The 17,960-nt window shown below is 37.3% G+C and overlaps 1 protein-coding gene across 1 annotated transcript in view; it reads left to right on the top strand.

Annotated features, from left to right (window-relative positions):
- Positions 1-12,614, top strand: part of LOC108080533 (uncharacterized) — a 60,007-nt gene extending 47,393 nt beyond the window's left edge. The window contains 1 exon segment of the mRNA XM_041774746.2: positions 8,372-12,614. Within this exon segment, the coding sequence (XP_041630680.2) occupies positions 8,372-10,032 (1,661 nt within the window). The 3' untranslated portion in view covers positions 10,033-12,614.
- Positions 12,615-17,960: the final 5,346 nt, after the last annotated feature.

Here is a 17,960-nt window from a genome sequence, read left to right as displayed (position 1 = left end):
ATATGAAATGTATGCTGAAACATTAAGAAATGTATTATAACATATAACATTCTTATTTTTATCATTAACCCAATAGCGAATATGCCCATATTGTTAGGGTACCTAGCGCGAAAAGTAGCAAAAGACCAAATATTCTTGCTGGCCCGAAATGAAACGATCGCACACATGCACCCGTGTACGTGAATGCATGAACACGCATACATGTAAAGGCCTGACGCTAACAGCTGACAGCTAACATGGGACGGGACGCTAACAGCTAAAATCTAACAGACGGTCTGTCGCTAACAGCAAACAGTTAACATGGGACCGCATGTTAGGAAATTTTTGTGTCCATTTTCGATGTATGAAATGACCAGTCTATATGTTGTATGGTTAGTGCCCTTATCAAATTTTCGAAAAATGGCTCAAAAAAAAATTTCTCCCAAAACAAGTTTAAAACGATTCGCCTGTTGATGCTGATCAAGAATATATATGGTTTATAGGGTCGGAAATGAATACTTCTTGTGAAAAAATAATTATTAATGATAATTTCGCCTACCAGAAGTATTTTTTTTTTTTGTATTATTTTTTATTATTAATTAATTTATTTATTTTTATGAACTATTTATTTATTTATTATTTTATTTATTCATTTTTTTTATCTACTTTCTTAATTAATATATTTATTTTATTATTTTCCTTAAATAATTAATTTTTATTTTAAATATCTTTCTTTTCTTTTTATTTTTCCCCACAGAAACCCCTGCTCCCTATCCACCCAACCTGGCCATATAACTCTCACTGAAAACACCAAAATAATTTCTCTCGGCTCTTTCGGCTTCCAAATTAAATTAAAATTCAATTTCGCAAAAAAGAAAAAAAATATGCTCTCCATCGAGGATGCGCCCAAAGCTGAGGCGGCGGCGGCGGAGGTGGCCCACACGCTAGTTATCTTCGGGGCCTCGGGTAACCTGGCCCGGCGGAAGGTCTTCCCGCTCCTGTGGACCCTCTACCGGGACAATCAGCTGCCCAAGCGTCTCCGGATATTCACCTACTGCCGGACACCATTGCGCGTCAGCACCTACCGCCGGCGGGTAATGCCCTACGTGACCCTAGACCAGATCAAGGACCTGGAGAACTACGAACGCTTCTGGTCCAAGGTGTACTGCGTGCAGGGAAAGTACAACAAGCCGGAGCATTACGCCGCCTTGGCCAAGGCAATGCGGAAACAGGAGCGAAAGCACACGCACCTGGTCTCCCCGAAAGCCAATCGGATTTTCTACCTGGCCCTGCCACCGCGATCCTTTGACCAGGTTACCCTCCATGCCAGCCGCCAGTGCAGCTCCCCCAACGGTTGGACCCGCATCATCGTAGAGAAACCCTTTGCCAGCGATGACATAACCTATGGCTTCTTCAGGAAGGCACTCTTGGATAGCTTCAGAGAGTCACAGATCTACCTCATTGACCACCAGCTAAGCCGCCGGGTGATCCAGAATCTGCTCCTCCTGCGCTTTGCCAACAATTTCTGGGGCAACACCATGAACAACCGGCATGTGGCCGCTGTGATGATCTCCGTGAAGAGTGCACTCCCAGTGCCGGAATGGCGAGCCAATTATTTCGAGGAATTTGGAATCATACGGGATTTGATGGGTAATCACATGATGAACATGCTGGCCATGATGGCCATGGATCAGCCCTTTGCCAGCAGCACCGAGGAGGTGCGAGAGGAGCGACTAAAAACCTTGAGGCAGGTGGTGGCTCCAGATATACGACATGTGGTCATTGGTCAATATATCAGGAAAAGCGAGGGCAGCAAGTGTGGCTACAAGGAGCACAGCTATATAGCCAATGATTCCACGCAGGCCACCTTTGCCTTGGTCATCCTCCACATCGATAATCCCCGCTGGCAGGGTGTGCCTTTCATCCTGCGCGCTGGCATGGCCCTAAATGACACCAAAACCGAGGTGCGTATCCAGTACAAGCCGGTGGATTGTCAACCCTATCACACGCACAGCGGTGAGATACGCAATGAGATGGTCTTGCGGAGCCAACCCACCGAGGAGATCTTCATGCGTTTGCGTCTCAAGAAGCCCGGCCAGGAGCTATGTCCTGGCGATGCAGAGCTTAACCTTTGCCTGGACGATTGCGGCCGGGAATTGCCTCGAATGAAGCACTATCAGGATGCTCTGTTGGATGTGTTTAAAGGTGATCAGACCTACTTCCTGGACACCGAGGAGCAGTGCCAGATCTGGCGCATCTTCTCGCCCATCCTCAGCCTCATTGACACCCTGCGTCCGTATCCTTTGTACTATGAGTTTGGCTCTCGGGGACCCATCCAGGCCTATCGTCAAGCAGAGCGCGCGGGCTTTGTGTTTTTTGCCTCTGACGAGTGGCACAGGGGGGAGGAGGAGTTGATGGAGTCTACGCTGGAGAAGAAGGTATCTAAGGCATCCTTGGGGCCTAAGGATGTTAAGCCAGAGCGGGCAAGGAAGCCCTGGCGGTGCTTGGGCAAGGATAAACAGGAGCAGGGCTTTAAAAAGTGATTTATTTTGGCTGTTTTTTTTGCTTTTCTTTTTTAACAAAAATTAACTAAATTTTGTGTGAATAATTAATATGTTTATGTAAATAACAGGAACCGTAATCATTACAGGTTTTATTTTAAAAATCATATCAATATCATTACAAATTTTAAAAATCAACCCAGAAATAGATAGATTATCCAACCAGGATTCCCAGGATATTATCCTTTTAAATCTAATATTATTATTCTTATTCTAAGTTCTTGATTTTTTCACTCCAAAAATTTTCCAATAATTATTTTTTACGGCCCCTGATAAATATTACTATATAAACCATATAATATTTTTGAAATAACATTAAGAAAAGCTATAGAAGCCACGTGTCAGTGCATAAATCTGGCCAAGAACTGACCCTCTTCTCTGTTTCTAAAAAATTTTCTATTTTCCCAACATGGAAATCGTTTTTCCAACCCTTAAAACTTTTTCCTACGAAAATTGCCCAGCATAATTGGCAGCCCCTTGAACCCCTTTAAAGGATATATCTACCGACATGTGTGCGTCGTTAGTTAGTTAGTTATAACTACATACAATTTTATGGACGCCAGCGCCATATTGTAAATGTTATAATTTTCACTAACAATTTTTAGCAGCCGTCGTCGTCGTCGTTGTCGTTGTCAGGGGCGGGGCATAACGCTTACCATTTATGAAAGATGGGGTTGCTATATGTATATATATATAGTATATAGTAGAGCCATGATAATTTTCAACAACTTTTCCGTAGCGTGTGAAACAAGCTCGTTGTAAGCTCCGGAAGAGAGCCAGCCTACACATGCAGCGCAGGGAGCAGCAGGAGCAAGAACCCTCCTCCTCCTTATGCCACTTAAACGTGCTTGGGGTTTTTAAGTATTTTTTACATTACAGACGAAAAGCATTTTCTGATTTTTCCTTGTTGTATTTTGTCAGTAATAAAATTTAATACATACACACACGCACAATTTTACTCAATTATAAAAGTTTCCACATTAAAAGTTCATTGCAGAGACGGAAAGTCCGAGAGCAAGTCGAATGTGTGTGTGTGTTGGGTTAGGTCGTGTGTGTGCAGGCAGGAAGAGGAAGGAAAACGGCAGGAAGAGGCCTAGAAGCTAGGTCTCCATGCTGGGGATAAAAAAAAAAAAAAGAAAACAAACATCAAAGCCAAAGTGTCGCCGACAGAAAAAGTAACTTTTTTTTCTATTATTTTCCTCTGGCTTTGAGGGCCAGTCTGGGGCGACTTCGAAATGGGAACAGGGAGGGGGTTGAGGGGGATCTCGAAAAAAGGTTGTTGTGCCAAATGCACAGGGGAAGTAGAAGTACATGTATGTCTGCCACCCAAAAATTACTTTATCCTGCTCCTGCTAATCGGCAAACAGTATCTGCATAGCCCCAGCCTGGCCACGCGCTGCTCTTGCTAATTAGATAAAGGATCAGGGACACCGAAATACCCCCGGATGGAGTCCTCGAAGAGATGGGCAGCAACAACAACACACAACACAGTGACATTCAGAGATTTCGCCTGCAGAGGAGAGAGGGAGCAGCCGAAACCCACGCAAAAGTTGGTCATAATTCAATTATTCCTTCTTGGCTAAACAATTTGGGCCAAGAAACAAGTCTAGTCTAGGGATTTTACTTTAGTTTTATTATAATTTATAATATTAATTTAATTTTATTTAAGTAATAACAAATAATACAGAAATAAATAATAATATTAAGAAATACAAAAAAATAATAATAAACAACAAAAAAGAAGGGAAATGAAATCTTGATTTATTTATTTATTGCGGAAAGGGTGGGTGATTACAATAATACATTTTTGAAGTTTTAAATAATTTTATTTAATTTTTCAATTAAAAATAAAATTTTAATAATCAAAATTGAAATAATCAGGCCTGCTCCGGTAATCGAAAACGGCAAGAATTTTTCGTTTTCGGTTTTGAAAACGAGAAATTGGTGCTCCGGTAATCGAAATCGAAAGATTTTTTCGATTTAAAAACCGGGCACCTTTTTCTGGCCGGAATGAAAAGTAGATGGTTTTTTTTATATGAAATCAGATCTTATTTACAAAAGGAAAAAAATAGTTTAGTCAGCGGTCTATTGATGTTTATTCCACACCACCATAAGATCATTCTGGCAGGTAGTTATTTTATAAAAAATTTATTTCTGACCCCACCTCAGATTTAACAACAAAATTTTTGCCGTGTTCAACCAGTTTTCTCGGTTTGGCGATAGGTCGATAAGTTCACCGCAAAAAGTTATCGCCAAGGTTGCCATATTGTTGGTGGAACGAAACATCCAGTTAAAAATACTTATAAAATAGAAATGAATACATTAATAACTTTAAAGGACCGCCAAAATGGTTGTTTATAAATAATGCTATTTAATTTTATTACTTAAATGGTCCAAAATAACCAAATAATTACTTGAGACCACCGGAATTAAAACTGTGAAAAGTGTGGCAGCATCTTAGGTGCATGGATTTGCTTAATTCTACCATTTTTTGCCTTTTTCTGGCTTAGAAAAAGGGCAATTGTAAATATAATAGGCAGTACTTTACGTTGTTTACTTGTTACCAAACAACACAAGTTAGCTGCTTGAGCAGTGAGAAACGATGAGAAAACGAAACATCCGATAGCAGAAATTTGCCGAAAACCGGAGCAGCTAAAAACGAAAACGGTTCGTTTTCGCCCAAAACGAAATCGAAAAAATTTTACGATTACCGGAGCAGGCCTGAATAATTCATTTATTTTAATCGTTAAACATTTTTAATTTGAAAATTAACGGCCAAATTTAAATTTCAATTTAACGTTCAAATTCTGTGATTTTTTTAGATTTTTTACAATTTTTTTCGATTTAAATTGAACGTATTTAATTTGAAAATTAACGGCCAAACTTGAATTTAAATGTAGCGTCTAGTTTCAGTGTGCCCAGGTGCATTTAGCAACATTTTAGACAGAAATTAACAATATGGTCACATCTGGTTTGAGTCTGTGCTTACTCCAAGATCAATGGTTCGATACTTGGACTTTTTATAACAGTTTATACCAGTTTTCAGTTGCTTGCTGCTGGTTTCTGTTCGCCTGGTATCCCAGTTTGGGAAACGGCCAATTTGTATGGAAAATTTCAGAAATTTGGATGGGCTGCTGTAGGGATGTTGTTGTAAAAAGGTTGTTGTTGCCATCAAGTTGTTGTTGTCGACAACAAATAGGTATAAATGCATAAAATGAAATTAACAATATGGTCACATCTGGTTTGAGTCTGTGCTTACTCCAAGATCAATGGTTCGAAACTTGGACTTTTTATAACAGTTTATACCAGTTTTCAGTTGCTTGCTGCTGGTTTCTGTTCGCCTGGTATCCCAGTTTGGGAAACGGCCAATTTGTATGGAAAATTTCAGAAATTTGGATGGGCTGCTGTAGGGATGTTGTTGTAAAAAGGTTGTTGTTGCCATCAAGTTGTTGTTGTCGACAACAAATAGGTATAAATGCATAAAATGAAATTAACAATATGGTCACATCTGGTTTGAGTCTGTGCTTACTCCAAGATCAATGGTTCGAAACTTGGACTTTTTATAACAGTTTATACCAGTTTTCAGTTGCTTGCTGCTGGTTTCTGTTCGCCTGGTATCCCAGTTTGGGAAACGGCCAATTTGTATGGAAAATTTCAGAAATTTGGATGGGCTGCTGTAGGGATGTTGTTGTAAAAAGGTTGTTGTTGCCATCAAGTTGTTGTTGTCGACAACAAATAGGTATAAATGCATAAAATGAAATTAACAATATGGTCACATCTGGTTTGAGTCTGTGCTTACTCCAAGATCAATGGTTCGAAACTTGGACTTTTTATAACAGTTTATACCAGTTTTCAGTTGCTTGCTGCTGGTTTCTGTTCGCCTGGTATCCCAGTTTGGGAAACGGCCAATTTGTATGGAAAATTTCAGAAATTTGGATGGGCTGCTGTAGGGATGTTGTTGTAAAAAGGTTGTTGTTGCCATCAAGCTGTTGTTGTCGGCAACAAATAGGTATAAATGCATAAAATGAAATATAACAGTTTATACCAATTATTATTTTTGCCCAAAAGTTTTTATAACAGTTTATACCAGTTTTCAGTTGCTTGCTGCTGGTTTCTGTTCGCCTGTTACCCCAGTTTGGGAAACGGCCAAATTGAATAAAAAATTTTACTCACTTGCATCAGTGATGCTCATGAGCATCAGTGATGCTCATCTAGCTATATTTCTATATTGAGAGGCTATAAAATCGGGCATTGCATCAGTGATGCTCATCTAGCTATTTTGCAATATTGGGAGGCTAATGACAGTGATGCGCATCTAGCTATATTTTGCATTATTGTTAGAAAATGGAATCTCACTAGCTGCCAGTGATGCTCATCTAGCTATTTTTTGCATTATTGTTAGAAAATGGCATCGCACTAACTACCAGTGATGCTCATCTAGCTATTTTGCTATATAGCTCATAACTCATAACTAGCTAGATGAGCATCACTGGCAGCTAGTGAGATGCCTATAATTTATAAAAAACCCTCATAACTCGGCCAAAAATGCATGAAATTCAATTTTGAAAGCTGTTCTGAGTTGCCCTTTCTAAGCTTAACAAAACTGCATACTCAGATTTGCTAAAATACTTACCTATAAAAATGTGAACCACACAACTCGGCCAAAAATGCATGAAATTTAAAATCTAGTATGCAGTTTTGTTAAGCTTACAAAGGGCAACTCAGAACAGCTTTCCAAATTGAATTTCATGCGTTTTTGGCCGAGTTATGAGGGTTTTTCTAATTTTTTGGTTAAATTTTTAATAAATTATAGGTAAGGATTTTAGCAAAACTGAGTATGCAGTTTTGTTAAGCTTACAAAGGGCAACTCAGAACAGCTTTCCAAATTGAATTTCATGCGTTTTTGGCCGAGTTATGAGGGTTTTTCTAATTTTTTGGTTAAATTTTTAATAAATTATAGGTAAGGATTTTAGCAAAACTGAGTATGCAGTTTTGTTTAGCTTACAAAGGGCGACTCAGAACAGCTTTCCAAATTGAATTTCATGCGTTTTTGGCCGAGTTATGAGGGTTTTTCTAATTTTTTGGTTAAATTTTTAATAAATTATAGGTAAGGATTTTAGCAAAACTGAGTATGCAGTTTTGTTAAGCTTACAAAGGGCAACTCAGAACAGCTTTCCAAATTGAATTTCATGCGTTTTTGGCCGAGTTATGAGGGTTTTTCTAATTTTTTGGTTAAATTTTTAATAAATTATAGGTAAGGATTTGAGCAAAACTGAGTATGCAGTTTTGTTAAGCTTACAAAGGGCAACTCAGAACAGCTTTCCAAATTGAATTTCATGCGTTTTTGGCCGAGTTATGAGGGTTTTTCTAATTTTTTGGTTAAATTTTTAATAAATTATAGGTAAGTATTTTAGCAAAACTGAGTATGCAGTTTTGTTAAGCTTACAAAGGGCAACTCAGAACAGCTTTCCAAATTGAATTTCATGCGTCTTTGGCCGAGTTATGAGGCTTTTTTATAAATTATAGGCATCTCACTAGCTGCCAGTGATGCTCATCTAGCTATTTTGCTTTATAGGGACAAAATGGCGTATCACTAACTGCCAGTAATGCCCAGTTAGCTATATTGCCCTGATGCTCATTAAAAACGCTTCATGATTTCTGTATTAAATACGATTTATTTATTTATTCATTTCTATTACTATATATTAAACTAATAATACTAATAATACTAATAATACTAATAATACTGTATATTTCTATATATTATTTTTATTTCTTTTTTTTTATTTATATTTCTATATATTAAACCCTTCTCCCTCTTCTCTTTGCAGGCTATGGCGGCATCTCCCCGCGCACGCAGTGGGGCCGGGTGGCTGCCTTGGTTTACGCCCTCTTTGGAATACCCATCGTCCTGCTGTACTTATCCGCCATGGGCGAGGCGCTCTCGGCGGGGATGCGCTGCCTGTTCCGGCGCCAGCGTATCAAAGGCGGCCCCGGCGGCGGACCTAGTGCACCCGGCGGCCTGGGTTCAGGAGCCGGCACCAGCTCCAGCGGCGTTGGCGGCGGCAGCAGCGCCCGGAAATCGGACAAGGGCAAGGGCCAGGGGCAAAATCAAGGACACTATGGCCACCAGAAGCTGCATCAATATGGCCTGCCGCCCTCCGTCTACCAGCAGCAGCAGCAGCAGGCCCAGCAGCAGGCGCAGCAGCAGGAGCAGCATCGACAGCAGCAGCAGCAGGGCAAAAAGTCATCCGGAGGACGTAATGGCAGTGGTTCACGCGGCTCACCCAGCGTTCCCATCTCCATCTGTGTGTGCGTGCTGCTCTGCTATGTGAGCAGCGGCGCCATCCTGTTCCACAAGCTCCAGAACTGGAGCGTACTTGAGTCGCTGTACTTCTGCTTCACCTCGCTGGGCACCATTGGTTTTGGTGAATTGGCCCCAAATGGACCGCTGGCCTTGTACACCGCCTCGGCGTATATATTGGTGGGTATGGCCGTGGTGGCCATGTGCTTCAGTTTGATCCAAACGGAGATTGTCCTGTGGCTGCGCCGATTCAGCGTTCAGGATCATGTAATGCCTAAGGCCGAGGAGCTAGCCCTCGTTTCCGTTTCCGTCACCCCGAAGCCCTCCTGACAGCGACCCAGTGCCGATCCCGCCCTCGGTGTGGGCGTCGGCGTAGGCATGGGCGTCGGCCTAGGCGGTGGCGGCGGTGTGGGTGTGGCTGGCGGTCTGCCCGCCCAGCATCAGACCATGTTCTTTGGTCCTGCCCATACGCTCACCCAGTATAGCTCACTGCCGCGACGCAGCCACTTGCAGGCGGCCAATGCCCATGGCGGTTCGGCTTTCCAGAGGAACACGCCCATTCGACGCTCGACGGGCATACCGGAGCATCATCTGGAGTACTTTGTGCCGCGCAGCATCAGTGAGTTCAATCTCTCCGGCGTGGGGGATCTGGCCCTGCCGCCACCGCGTCGCTATTCTCCGAATATGGGTGGCGTTTCTGCTGGCGGTGCCATGAATATGAACATGGGCATGGGCGGCATGGGCATGGGCATGAATATGGGCATGGGCATGGGCCTGCCGCATGGCCTACAGCTGGGTCCGCCCCAGACACTGATCTGCTCGGCGGCTGCAGCGGAGCAGCAGCAGCAGCAGCCGGCACCACCGCCGCCGGCTCAGCTACAGATTGTCACCCTGAAGCCACGCAGCGAGAAGATGGTGACCTTTGAGGATGAGTCCAAGTCTGCAGGAGGTGGTGCCTGTCCGCATGGAGTGCCCACCACACCGCGAAAATCCCCGGCGTCAGCAGCAGCCTCGGCGGCGGTCAATGGTTGCGATATATTCATGTGACCAGGACCAGTAGGGGGAGCAGGATCTGGAGCTGCTAATGATGATGCAGAGCTGAATGCGGCCATGCGGCTGAGGGACAGCATTGATGATGCACTCTGCCCCAAGACAGGACCGGCTCCAGGTGAAGTGATACGCGTCTAAAAAAGAGAAAAGAGAAATATAAGAAAAATAAGGAAAAAGTGTAAGAAAAATCTAAGAAAAATTTAAGAAATATCTAAGAAAAGTCTAAAAAAAAAAGCTAAGAAATTTCCCCAAGGCAGCCAAGACACACACAAAAAAACACACTGTAAGTAAATGCACACACATAAAACACCAAAGATTAAAAGGATAACGAGTAGAAGGAGAAAAAGCATTGCCTACTTTTCCGGGCAATAAACTAACATTTACTGCAGTTAATTGTGTTTTTTTTAGCTGTTTTTTTTCTACATTTTAAGCATAAACATAAACATTGAGCAAATATTTATTATTATGTGTGTAAATATAGCAAAAAAAAAAAAAAAAACCAAAAACCACAAAGAACAACATGAAGACGTAGGTACGGCGAGTGAGTGAATTAAAATTAAAATTCCGTATGATAAATGCATAAATAATTGAATGGCTGCCGTTAATGCCATGGAACACGAATCCAGAAATTAATAAATACAAACAAACACACACACACACAGCCACATAGACAAAACTATGAATAATAAATAGTGAGTGGGCGTGGCAGGCGGGGGCAGGGAGTTCAAGTAGAACAAACAAAATGCAAATGGAAATGACAAATTGTATAAACACCAAAGGACAAAGTTTATTTAAGCGATTTGTTAGTTAGTTTTGCGCTTCTCTCACTCTCTATTTCCTTTTTTTTTGGGTGAAAAATTCTAATTGGTTTCGTTAGAAATTATTGTATAACAGTTTAGTTTGTTGTTTTTAAGGGTTTTGTTTGAACTGCAGATGGATTATAGACGATTAAAGCTTTAAAATGCTTAATTTATTGTTCTTTTTTTTATATGAAATTGTTAAATAACATTTTATAATTAAATGTACACTGTTATACCAAACGCAATTGCAATTCTAAAATGCAGTTCTTTTAATTCTTAATTAATTGGGTATTATTTACTTAGCTGTTATACAAGCATTAATTACCTAAACTGTTATAATAAGGTGCCAAAAAAAATAATAATAAATAAAACAAAATTCAACCAACCCAGCCAAAACGATTTCTATAAATGTCTGTTAAACCAATCTCCACAAATACATATACAAAACAATTTTGAACTGTTATACTGTATATGTACCATGTACTTTTAATGCTCATCCTCCAAGTGTTAAGTGTGTAAATGTACTATATGCATGTGTATATGTGTATATGTGGCGATAAATCAAAGAGTTAGACAAATACTACAAATACTGTTATACTGCATATAACCATAGATGTAACAACAGAGACATAATGATTAATGATCCACAAAACTGACATTTAATCCCAAAGAAATCGAGGAATTACCAACGATTAAAGCCAGAAACTTTCCAGCTCCTGGGTGAGCTTAGCTTTTTACTTCCTTTACCCCTGCTCCCCCTCTCCTTTTAGTTGGGGCTCCGCCCATGGCAATTAGGTTTAAATACTTTTTAAATGCATTTTGATTGTAGGTAATTGAGCGCGTGAATGGCCATTTGTTGATGCCTTGTTTTTGTTTGATTTTCTTGTTTTTTTTTTTTTTGTTGTTACTTGTTTTTGTCCTTGTGACAGGCCGCGTCCTGCCTCAAAAAAAAAAGTATATATATATATATATATAACCCATCGTTCGAATTGGACTTTTCATTATAAAATAAATTCAATTTTAGCGACCGCCTCCACCGAGTGGGGGCGTGGTCACCGGCTGTTGGTTGCATTTGTTAATTTTTGCCATATTCAATTTGTGGCATTCAATTAAAATAGTGAAATTAAACCAGATAGGATAGTCATTACTCCGTAAAAACCTACAAAAGGCATGACAAGAAGCGTGAAATTAATGGGAAAAATGAAAATAAAAAGAATAATCGAAATGAAACAAAAATTATATAATGAAAATAGGAAATAAAGCAACATTGCTGCTGCTTGTGTCATAGCCTAAGCCGATTTAGTTACATGTCTATGGTAGTTAATAACTAACTAACTAGCTAATGCGATGGCAGTAACGAAAAGCGATAAAAACAAATAATGAAAATAAGCCAATGTAATTAAATTAAGTTCACTTCCAACACACGCCACAGCCACACAGACACAGAGGTCCGTAACCGCAGACAAATTAATACTATCAAGTAAAAAATAGAAAATACAAAAACAAAAACCTAAAATTAAAACCAAAACTAAATGTAATGATAAAATTAAAAAAAAAAAAAAAAAGAAAACATTTTTTTTTTTCTGTCAAATTTCTAGCACGGTAAGTTGAACTTGTAGGCTAAAAACCCAACCGCATAGGCATTTAAGGATAAATTGATAAATTTACTCTTAATTCGTGTACTCTTAGGCCATAGTGTATAACCATTCCAAAGCAGATACAGATACATTTAAGGATACAGATACACTTAAAGATGCAGATACATTTAAAGATTGAAATACTTCAGATGCAGATACATTTACAGAAACAGATACATTTGAAGATACAGATACATCTACAGATTCATCTACAGATACAGATACAAATACACATACATATGTAGCCGTACACAAAACGAAAACTAATCTAGCATTGTGAAAGGTAAATAAATAATAATTAAGGAATACTGCAGTTAGCATCATATACATATACTATATATATATGTATACATACATCTCTCTCTCTATATATATATACAAAAACTCAAACAAAAGAAAAGAGAAGAATAAATACATCATGAACAATTTAGTCAAAAATCAACAAAATTATGTTTGCTTTCTCTTTTTGGGGATATGAAATCACAAAAAGGTAAGCCTGGGCTTTGGGTTGGTTAATGAGGATTATAGTACAGGTAATTATAACCTTTGAAGTGGACTTCTGCTCTATTTGTACAGGAAAATATAATTTTTAGGGAATTTTTTTTAAACAGAAACTGGCCGCTTTTAGCTGCATTTTTAATTCTTGTAAATTTTTAAAGGGAAATATAATTTCAAGGAATTTCTTTAACAAAAATGTCCCACTTTTAGTTGAATTTTGAATTGTTTAAAATAAATTTCAGGGAATTTTTTTATAAGCATTTGCCATTTTAGTTGCATTTTTAATTTTTGTAAATAAATTCTTTGGAATAAAAAATAGTTTTAGGGAATTCTGTGGTGAATTTTTAACACAAATTTCCCCACTTTTAGTTGTATTTTTAAATCTTGTAAATATATTTGTAGAGAGAAATATAATTTTAGGAAATTTTGAACAAAAATTTACCACTTTTAGTTGTATTTTTAATTCTTGTACATTTTTAAAGGAAAATATAATTTTGGGAAATTTTGAATTGAATTTTTAACAACAATTTGCCGCTTTTAGTTGTATTTTTAAATCTTGGAAATAAATTTGTGGAGGGAAATATAATTTTGGGGAATTTTTAACAACAATTTGTCACTTTTAGATGCATTTTTAATTTGTATAATTAAATTCATAGAAGGAATTATAATTTTAGCAAATTTTGGATTGATTTTTAACACAAATTTCCCACTTTAAGGTTCCATTTTTATTTCTTGTAAATTATTTATGACCCTCCAGATCATTTTTAGGAGAGCCAGGGTAAGTACTTAAATATAACTTCTTCTATTTTTTATAATTTTAAGATTATAAAAGTACTTACCAGGGATTTGTCCGTCTATTTGTCCGCTTAAGGGAATAACTGCTTACATTTTTGTTATACTTCCCGATAGCTAAGGTAAATATTTATTAATATTTTGCACTATTTATTATAATTATTAGCTATACTTACCATTGACTTGTACGCTATCCTGTCCGCTCAAGGGAATTATCTGTTATATATCCATTTCCAAAGGAAAGTACCCTGCCATTTTCTCGTTTTTGGCCTGAAAAGAAAATACAGCACATCATCAAAGGGAATTTCGTTATAAAGCTGGACGCAGAGTCAGTGGAGCGGCAGTAAATATTGCGGAATGTGAATATCTTAAATTTAAATTAAATTGGCTCAAAAATCAATTTGTGCGTTAATTGATAAAGATAAAAACGGAAAGGAACCTCTGCCTCCACCAGAGATACCGCTTTCAGTATCCATCGCGTTTTTACCTTTCTGTTAATTTTTTTTTTTTTTTGCATGTGAATTATTTAATCATTTAATTAGTGTTAATAATTTATAGCAAACAGCTTCGCAATCAATTTGCATGGCTGTGTGCAGGGATATATATTGTATATATAATATATATATATATATTATATACATTTATCCTGCTGCTGTATGCGTTGGCATTTTATGACAACTCTGAAATGAAATTTCACTTAATCAAGAGGCGAAACTCAGGTGTGTCCAGCTCTGTCTCTCTCTCTCTTTCTCTTTCTGTGTTGCTCTCTCTCACTCTGGCACATCAATTTAATTTACTTGTGACAAATATCCCCATATCCGGACAACACCAAAAGGACACCAATCCTCCTCTCGAGGCGAGTGTGTTTGTCGATTCTATAGACGAAATGTCAAGTGGAAAAGCATTAGCCCATCAAATGATGTGTAATGTGCTTGAATCTCTCTCTCTGGAAAATTATCAAGGCAATGCATACAGGCATTTGTACAGTAGGTGACATCAGTATAAGGTTGTAACTGAAATTAAAAGAAACAATAAAAAAAATTAGATATATATAATACAGAAAAGGTAGTAAAAATAGAAAATGGAATCAAAATATACATTTTGCTAACTTTCACAGTTTTAAAAAAATGTATTAAATTATTTTTAGCCCTAATAATATAGTAAATAAATTTAAAAAATTAATAAATACTTTAAATATAATTTATAAATATATATTTAATAATAATATAATTTTGGGTGTTACATTTTGGCAACTTTCACATCTTAAAATATTTATTAAAATTATTTTAAGCCTTTATAATTTAGTAAATAATTTTTTCAAATTAATAAAAAGTTGAATTATAACTTATAAAATTATATTTATATATAAATATAAATTATTTACATGAAAAGTATAAATATTATAATTAAATATTATAATTAAATTAAATTGATTAATAATTTGTTAGCTATAAAAGTTACCAGAATCTTTAATTTATATTTCATTTGAATTGAAATACCTATAAAAGTCTCTACTGTCCTGCCATATTTACATTGTTTGCTTTGGTCCTTGTTTCATTCGAATGTTTTGTGTGTGTGTGTCATTATCATCATCATCAGCCTCACCGAATTACTTCAATTTACACAGAGATGGAAGGACATTAAATTAATTTCGGCAAATGGCAGGACTTTGCAGAGCTGCCAGAGCAGAATAACATCCATTCAATCCAATACCACACAGAGCAGGTGAAGAGGGATCAGCTGGCCGAAAATGGATGCACATTCTAGCACCGATCAACAATGACAAGCCAAGGCACAGATCCTTTCAGGCTATTAGGTAAGGAGAAGTAGACGATGAAGCTTATAAGAAACTTGGACACATTTAAGTAATAAATTTCGCTTAAATGTTCTCCTTTTGTTCAAGTCATTAAAATCGCATTTGCCAGAAGAGAGAGAGAGAGATGATGATGATGCTGCCACTGAGGATGATGATGATGATGATGATGATGGTCTTCATCCTCCTGGCTCCTGACTCCTGCTCATCTTCTTGGCAATGCGTTGCCATTAACGTTGACTGCTACGTTGTCAACACACTTGACATATAATTTGATTACGCATACGCATTTTATTAACTCATTTTCAGGGCAAGCATCCGCCCCGTTGGCCCGATGGCGATATGATATACTTATGCGCGAGAGATATGCCTCTCTCGCCCCCATTAACGGTTACGTTGTGCCGGCTCTGCGGTTTTCAAGTGCTCCCATCCCAGCCTTGTCTGTTCTCCCATCTTCATATATATCCCATCCCATATATTCCATATATACCCCACATACCCCACATACCCCTTTTTGCCCATCGTCATCGTCGTCGTCCTTGGTCCTTTGCCTACCCTTCATTCGATTCCCTGATTCCGGCAGCATATTGTCTGAGTCTCAGTCAATTACAACAACTCGGTGTTCGTCTAGCGATGGTAGGTTGTTTTTTTTTTACAACAAAAGGGAAGTTTAGTTATATGAATATATAACTTTAATATAGATTTTTAATATTTAATTTAATAAAAAATGGATTAAAAAAAAAAAATATTTAAAATATAAATATTTAAAATATAAATATTTAAAATATAAATATTTAAAATATAAAATATATAATATATAATATATTAAGATTTTAAATGGTTTTTTTTTTCAGTAGTCTGGTTATTCAGAAAATTTTTATGTATATTTAATTTCTACTGGAAATTTTAGTATAAATATAATATATAGATGGGACCTTTTTAGCCAAAAAGGAGTAGTTATATATATAGATATAGTACGATCCTACAGAATTTCGCTAGCTGTTCTTCTGCTTGCCTGAAGACTGGTCTCTTTTGGTGTCATCTCTAAAGCGCCAGCAGCGGCAGCAACTAATTTCTTTTTACAACTGTAGCAGCTTTATGGAAACGCAAAAACCCACATACACATGCATACACCCACACAGCATACACACACAGCCAAACTTACACTCAGAAAAGAACTAATAAAACCCTTAAAATCGAAAAATATAGCTTTAAAATTGTTCAGATCTAAGAACTATAAAAATTCTTTAACAAAAATATTTTTAAAAATATTTTACATATTCTAATCCTTTCTTACAAAGCCTTTTATTTTTTAACAATTTTTGTTAAAGAAAAAATGTTAAAAAATAAAAGGCTTTTTTTTAACAATTTTTGTAAAAGAAAAAATGTTAAAAAATATTTTAAATATTTTAATCTTTTTTAAAAATCCCCATTTAGTTTCCCCTATTTTTTCTTTAACAAATATATATAATTTTTATTTTAATATTTTACATATATTAACTCTTTGTAAATCGCTTTTTATTTTGTCCCCATTTTTTTCATTAACAATAATAGTTTAAAATAATATTTTAAAAATTGTTACCCTTTTTTATAAACCACTTTTATTTTTCCACATTATTTTTTTGAACAAAAATGGTTGAAAAAATGTTTTTAAAAATAATTTAAATATTTCCACCCTTTTATATTTTTCAATTTCTTATTTAACAAAAATACTTTAAAAAATATTTTAAGAAATATTTTAAATGTTTAAACCCTTTTTATAGGAAAAACTTTTATTTTCCCTTAATTTTTCTTTAACAAAAATATTTTGTTTAATATTTTATAGTTCAAAAAATATTTTTAAAAATATTTTAAATATTTTAACCTTATTTTTTGAAACCCCTTTTATTTTACCCCTACTTTTTCTCTGAGTGGCTTGTGTTTGCAGAGCCTCAAACAGCTGCTGCCGCCAGGCGAAAGCCAACGCCAAAGCCAAGCCAATAACCCAAAGGAGAGCAGCCACAAGGAGTTGGAGCGAGCTGTTTACTTGAAACAGACCAGCACACACACACACATACACACGCACACGCAGGCACACACATGCAGCAAAAAGGACCTAAGCCGAAGGACGCAGGACTAGAGAGGGAACCGCAAAACTTATGCCTTGGCCCCAGCAGTAGCTACCAGCCATTGAAAAGTCGTTAGCAAAACGTCAGACAACACACGGCATGGGTTTAATGCTCCTCCTGCTCCTCCTCCTGCTTCTCCTCCCCCCTGCCTAACCTTGGGCTCCTTGGAATCCTTTCCAGCGCCTTTGGCTTTGCAACTTTGCAGTGGGTTTTCGAAAAGGGATTCTTCTTCCGCTTCTGGTAATATAGAGCCAAGTAACCAACTGAAAGGCAAAAGGCCCAAAAACTCTTGATGGAGTCGAGTGGGCCAAGACAAATATCAACAGAGAGAGATAGATGCCACAACGTCAAGTCCTTACAGGATTAAACCGATTAAAGTTAGAGAAAGTAAAAAAAGGATAATCAAGAAAATAATACC

This window comes from Drosophila kikkawai, chromosome X (assembly GCF_030179895.1).
Source record: "Drosophila kikkawai strain 14028-0561.14 chromosome X, DkikHiC1v2, whole genome shotgun sequence".
NCBI lineage: Eukaryota > Metazoa > Arthropoda > Insecta > Diptera > Drosophilidae > Drosophila > Drosophila kikkawai.
Note: the sequence above shows the minus strand (reverse complement) of the source record. Positions and strands in the feature narration are given on the sequence as shown.